The sequence below is a fragment of the Hyposmocoma kahamanoa genome, unplaced genomic scaffold, assembly GCF_003589595.1.
Source record: "Hyposmocoma kahamanoa isolate Upper Pololo Valley unplaced genomic scaffold, ASM358959v1 63, whole genome shotgun sequence".
Taxonomy (NCBI): domain Eukaryota; kingdom Metazoa; phylum Arthropoda; class Insecta; order Lepidoptera; family Cosmopterigidae; genus Hyposmocoma; species Hyposmocoma kahamanoa.
In genome coordinates, this window is record NW_020653851.1 from 23691656 (window position 1) to 23698676 (window position 7021).

Sequence of the window (7021 nt, forward strand, 5' to 3'; positions counted from 1 at the left end):
ATATATCAAGTGTGTGAAATACGATTGAATGTGGTTAATGTAAGTAATGTACTTAATGTAAGTAATATAAATAATGTAAGTTATTGTACGTGTGTGTCGATTGATTGAGCACCCTCTTAACAAGATTTACGGGAATCTATTATTAGCAGTCCGTAGCCAACATAAATTAACGATTACTGTGTAAAAATGAAAGTGTTAGCAATTGAAATAACAAAGTAATAACTTTAAAACTTTCTCCTGTAACATTTGGTTTTGTGCAGATACGCGCCTTTTACAATAGGTACTTACGCGGGTTTGCACTATCCCCGACGATATTCGTAACAGTGCAAAATTTCAAATCAAAATAAAAAACCTAGGTAATTAAATCACACGCACAATAACATATACATTATTATTATTATTAAAATTTTAGAATAATAACGCATTGAAACCTAGTCCGCACACGCTAATTGAGGCAAATTGAAGCGCTCCCAAAGGGCCTACACGAGCGGGCGGGCCGTCAGTGCTCAAGATCAACTTGCACCGCGAACAGCTCAAGAATTTTAGCTAAAAATGACGAAATGTGCGGTAAATGAGTGTAAAAATACGTCAGACAAACATAAAATAGATACTAACATCACAGTCCATAAGGAAGTAACGCGTTTCAACTTGTATTTTTATATAAATATTCACTAAAACCATAAATTAACCAATTACTAAAACTACATGAATTTGATTTTTGCGTCACTTGTGACAGTTCGTTTGATATGAAACTATAATTCTATGCGTTATTATTCTAAGATTAAAATTATATTTACAAAACTATAGGCAGTGTGTACATACATACATATTATAGTATATAGTACATGGCTATAGAGCCACCGCCAACGAATACTTGAGAACTCAAATAATAAAAAGTAATTCGAATAAGAACTGTAACTACAAATTCGTGCCACTTCTTTTCTCTCATAGTTTTTCGGCATACATATCATATTAAAAACTATGAGAGAAAAGAAGTGGCACGAATTTGTAGTTACAGTTCTTATTCGAATTACTTTTTACTATTTGTGTTACGATTTGAGTTCTCAAGTATTCGTTGGCGGTGGCTCTATAGCCAATATTCAATAAATACCTAAGTAATATAATAATGGAGCCTGAGCCAGTATTTGTTCACTCGGTAACGAAGCTGTTATGATGACTATGACGTAAGTATACTCAATAATTAACACTTCATATTAATACCTAGGTACCTAAATTATCATTTTGGCATATTCATAACTTTGCATTATAGATTTTTCATACATAATATAATAAAAAACGATTATCTTTTTAATTTAACAATAAAAACGAAATCTGAAACGGCAGATATTTAGTAGTAAATGACTACTAAAACTTTACCAATTATATAGTCTCGGTAATACTTACAAATGCAAAGATATTGACGTTTGTTACTTTTCAGAAATGTAAGGGTTGAGTGAGCACTTAAAAATAAAATATTATTCACATCACACTTCAGTGGCTTGGTTTATGTTTTACAAAATCATATGCAACTTTCACTAAATCTAGACATAAACGAAAATTAATTGTCTTATTTGGTTCGTAAGAAATCGTTTCTTTTAAAAAAGTGCGGATTGAGTGATCATAAGAAAGTACTTGTAAAAAATTCAAAAAGACACTAACCAATCTGTAATTAAAAACGATAGTTTAACAAAACCTTTACTAAAAATTAGTACAATAATATTATATACAAACTTAATACTTTTGTACATCTGACTGGCCCTTTGTAAGAATGAGAACTTAATGAGCACACAATAACGAAAGAATAGAAAGTTTGGTTTCTACAATTATTTACAACTTTTACTAAATGACTAATATATTTTAAACATTTTACAGAGGGTGCTCATTCAATTCACACACACGAAGTTATTGTTACAAATATAATATTTAATTATTGCAACAGCCACCAAATATGATCTAATGTTTGTTCGGAAATTCTGATTTTAAGTAGCAGTAGAGCTCCTTGTAAAGTTCGTCCATGAAAGTACTGTGACAGTACCTATTTTTGCCGCCAGTATAGTGACTCTCAAATCTTTGCGATTTATGGTTCGAATAAGGTAGGGTAAGCGTGTCACTTACCACCAGACCTTCCTCCCGCCGCCGCATAATATCATTTCGTATCATAAAGAGGTCTGCCTTAAGAAAATGTTTCAGTCAATACCTTTTGAAACAACCTGCTTACCTTACTAGGCTCACTCCAAAGAAATCGATGACTTTCTAGAACATTGACCTATTTCAAAAGCATTTAATTCATAAGGAAAAGTTAAAAAAACAACTTAAGCATATCTGGAGCGCAAAACGAATCGAAATAGCACATTCGGAATACAGTTGTATAGTAACAAAAGTATCTATTTTAATTTGGATCACTATTCATAAAAAGGAGCTATTTGCAAAGAATATTCTCACTGCGCCTCTCTTTCTAAACAGTCCCAAATTGAAGTATACGATTAAAAAGTCGAAAATAAACCTTTTTTTTCCATAAAGATTTACGTGCAAAATGCCCACGAAAACTGCAAAAGTAAAGTTGTAGGTATAATTAATGAATTGTTCAATTAAGACAAAGCTTAGAAGATCTCTTGACACCAGAGGTGACACCACACGGAAACAGAAGAGATAAGTCACGTAGACACTTTTTGGATGTGATCCATTTATTTTGGGAGGTAGCTTACAGTAAGTCATGTACGATCTGTTCGGTATATATGAATTTTAATGAGTCACTATGTACTTATAGTTCCTTTATCGATTGTCATGATTTGTATACTTTAATTAATTTAATAGTTTAATCATTTCTTGCACTTGGTTAATAAACATAGATCGTTGTACATTTATTTTTCCAAAATAATTCTAATTATTTAAAAAAAATTATTGTCTATGCATCAGACAATTATAAAATAATATTAAAAACACAGAAATAAGACTAGTGTATAGTAAATGCACTGAAATGCGTGGAAGTGCGGTAGCCAAGTTCGATGAAACATATCTTAACCTAAAAAACACCCACACACTCTATCACTATCAGTGTTGCATAGTCTAGAATTTAAGAGAACTTGGCTCGTGATTTCACTTTTATAACTGTTAACCTAATTTAAGAAAACAATGATCACATCTATTGTGCCATTAATGGACATAATGCTATTGTTATAGCGCAAAACAATTTTTTTTTTTTGAATATCGAAACATTAGTGTGACACTGAGCTCAGAATGATGTGCATTGCAATCGCCGTTTGCTATCTTCTTTTCAGTGTTGCAGACGGTTTTCATAACTGCTTCGAGAGCTGTAAGTGATTTTAGTTTTACAAACTTCTTTCAGTAATCTTACTATTGAATCAAAGAGGTATAAAAAAGTTATTTCTAATGACAATTCATTCAACTCAGACCCAAATGTGGTTCGTAAATGTTTTGCGTGCGTAAATGATTAACTTTGTTCGGCCTATTTTCAGATGACGAAACAATGGAGCACCACCTTGTAACCAAAATCTTCAGCATCAAAGAACCCATATGGGTTTTCAAAACCGGCGTTCAAAGAGCTGAATATCAAGATCGACAAGATTTAGGGTTCATTCTAAAAGCAGGAAACAATCTAAGAGTGCGCCAAGTAAACCCAGAATTCGAAAAACTCATTGTGCTCTTGCTGCTGCCCTTTGATGAAACGCACTCATTTTTGGGAACGCTTAGATTAGAAGTGACCAATGAGTGGAATAACATAATTGTTCATGCAGATTCGGTGCCATTTGCAGACACGCCATATGGAAATACGAGTGCGGACCTTGAGTTCCAAGCACTCTGCGCTGGTGTGGCACCGCTGCCCGTCTACCAACGAGGCGACAACGAAACTAAATTCTTCATTGACTGGACCAAACACAACAGCAGTTTTGCCTTAGCCAAAAATACTCACATACAATTGCTCATACCGATACATCTACAACATCTTAGCAAACATCTTGCATATCACAATAACCTATTTGGATCCCTTAATGACATATTGGATTTCTTCAAAAGTTTTATCAACTTCCTTGATTCACTATTAGGGTTCGATGGCTCCTCTTATACAAATCAGGTTCCAGAAAATCGTCACTTCATGACTGCGACGAAAAGTAAATGGTTCTACGACTCGTTCCAGTTGCGCTACTTGGATTTGTGGATCCAACAACCGTCAGTGGATTTGCTCAATGAGATATCCGGCGGCTATTACTATTTGATGCACCAAGCTTTGTTCGACAGCAACTACTTTGAAAATTATTATCATTCGGGCAACATATTGCGTAAGTTCTACAATATTTTATTTGAATTCCAATATTTTGAAAATGTTAAACCTAACGACAGTTTAACTAACACGTTTTCTCACGTTAAATTTCTTGAGACGACGGAATTGCTATTGTATATTGATTTTCTATCAGACAACAATATATTCAACAGCACGACGCCGTATGGCGCAGAGATAATATTTCTGCTGATATTGACACAGAGCGCCGGCACAAATGCCCTGACGGAAATGCATAAAGGGTACCGCAGCGCAGTTAATCAAGAATTTGTTACCGAAATTGACAATTCAATATTACTAAATAAATATTGCAGTGAATACAGCCTCATAGATTACACTTCACTTTTTAATAGATGGGGATATTCTGTTAGGTCAAACGTATGGAACATGTATCCAGCCGCGGCGATGCTCGTAGACGTGGTGCCAGTTCATATACTGCCAGCAGCACGCGCGTTGCTAGTGCATCGCGTTATTTACTCCTCGAACTTTCAACTGGTTCTCAATGAGGACATCGCACCTTTGGGCCTACGAGGCAATCTGACATTGCGGCTTCAACCTGATTTAAATTATGTAGGAATGCACGTATTTATCAAAGACGGAATTAATGTAATAACTGAAAAAGTGCTCAGACAGAATATATCGTTTGTCGAATTCAGGGATTTACCAAATGGTATATACACAGTCGAATTCCGCGGAAAATTGATGCAACAATACATACCTAATCAACAATACGTATTCGTGAACGAGAAGCAAGAACCCATTACGTTTAATTTTGAGGTCGTTAATGGAAGTGCGGTTTTGGACCCAGTAATACATTTCTTTGGTTATAATGATCAATGTTTTGCGTTACTTACTATTACCTTTACTCGCAAACAAAAAACTCTACAATTTAAAATATCAGGATATAATCCAAATTTTTTACAAATACCACAAAATGGCGAAGTTTACGCGTCAGTACAAGTCACTAACGAAACTGGTAAGAAGTATGAGAAAGTAATTAAAGAACTAGCCGAGAAAGTGGACGACATTATCGACTTGGTCGAAGGTGATATCATAAAAGTTTACCACAATGAAACTAAGCAAAAACTGCGATCTCTAAACGCTGTTATAGACTTTTCTAGTAATGAGAACAGCTGGCTGGTAACTACGCATGGGTTGGTAAACCTTGAACTTAACAATAAACCACTAATTTCTATAGATCTATGCGCTGAAGCTATCTTTAAAGATTTTTTTAAAAGAAGTTTGTCTTTTTATCTCTCAGAAGAAAAAAAACAATTGCTAGCCGCTATCCACTCTCTTCCAGCACGACACAGAGAACTTTACTTTGGGAAATACGGCGTTCTCTTTCCCCAATCTCTCAATATCATCACTCTAGTGATGAAATCAGATCACGTAAACGCACTGGAGGGATTAATAGTTCAACTAGAGAACGATAAATTTGTTCAACAGAGAAGTGTTCAATACGGTGAGGTTCATTTTCAAAATTTGCCATTTGGCTCTTACTTTGTTAAATTTCCTAAAGAAGAATTAAGATATCTAGACGTTCAGCCTACTGTAATATTTGTCGATAAGTCAGAATTTGTTAAAAATATAGTCTTTAAAAAGATACGTAAAATAAAACTGGATGATGCATTTATTAAATATACAGCAAACATGAATATGACTATTGAGAAAGTGGTAATTACGACGGTTGGAGGTACTGCTATTATGAAAGCGACAGGAATAACCGAGACCCCGGAATTGAATGTGAATGCTTACGTATTAGTGAGAGATGTTCGAGGATTTGAGAAATACAACAAAATAATAGAAGCTAATCAGTCGTCGATATTGGAGCCAGGAGACGTGATGGAAGTGTACCGCATCGACGCCATTGACCAGCTGAAGCAGGCAAGTGTGTGGATGGTGACGGATTACGGCATTCAGAGGACGCCGGAAGAAAACGTCAAGGAAATAATCGAAGAAACAGCGAACGCTGTAGAAAAAAACCTAGCCCGCCTATGTTCTGCAATTTTCTCTTTAGCAGAACCTGATAGGGCGGAGTACAGGATGAAGTATGTTGATTTACTGTCATGTTACAGCAACGAAACACGATACGTGCCTGACAGTAAATAAATGTTCTGGGTATAGAAAATCGTATACTCAACGCAAATTTTGTTTATGAATAAATGACTTTTATACTTCTATATTACCTGGTATTCATATTGTCATTTTTATACATTTAAAATAGAAGCACGTTCAGCCACAACCAAATTACCCACGATAGTACACATTTCTCAAATAATGGCCATTCACTCTAGCCTTCAATAACCCCAAAGTGAAGTGTTAGGGATATGCTTGGGATACACATATTTACCTTATGCCGCACACACCTTATGCCGCTGCAATATGGTCGACTTTTTTCGGTGAAAGCTAATGTTCATTGTCTAAAGGATGAAAGAAACATTTATTCAGCTTAAGAAAATTCAAATTAATAATTACATATATCTATAAGCTGAAAAGGATCCAACTCAGCATATGTTACAGCTCACCTGCTGTAACACTGGTTTCCAGTTGGAACCGCTTTTACAAGATGAGATTGCACGTAAGTACTAGTGTCGTAAACACTAAAATTATAAAATGTAACTTAAATCAACTAAAAACAAGTAGCAAAATTACTAATAGGAACTATTACATGACTTGAATTTATATAAAATACTACACTTGTCAGGGATTATTACATGAATT

The 7021-nt window shown here is 34.8% G+C and overlaps 1 protein-coding gene across 1 annotated transcript; it reads left to right on the plus strand.

The window, feature by feature from the left end:
- The first annotated feature begins 3487 nt into the window (after positions 1 to 3487).
- Positions 3488 to 6409, plus strand: LOC113230065. Its single transcript, XM_026463797.1, has one exon. The coding sequence runs from the start codon at positions 3488 to 3490 to the stop codon at positions 6407 to 6409; it is 2922 nt and encodes a 973-aa protein (XP_026319582.1).
- The last annotated feature ends 612 nt before the right edge of the window (positions 6410 to 7021 follow it).

Bases quoted from the DNA above. Each gene is read 5' to 3' on its own strand.
- LOC113230065 (XM_026463797.1), top strand. From the start codon at position 3,488: ATGGAGCACCACCTTGTAACCAAAATCTTCAGCATCAAAGAACCCATA.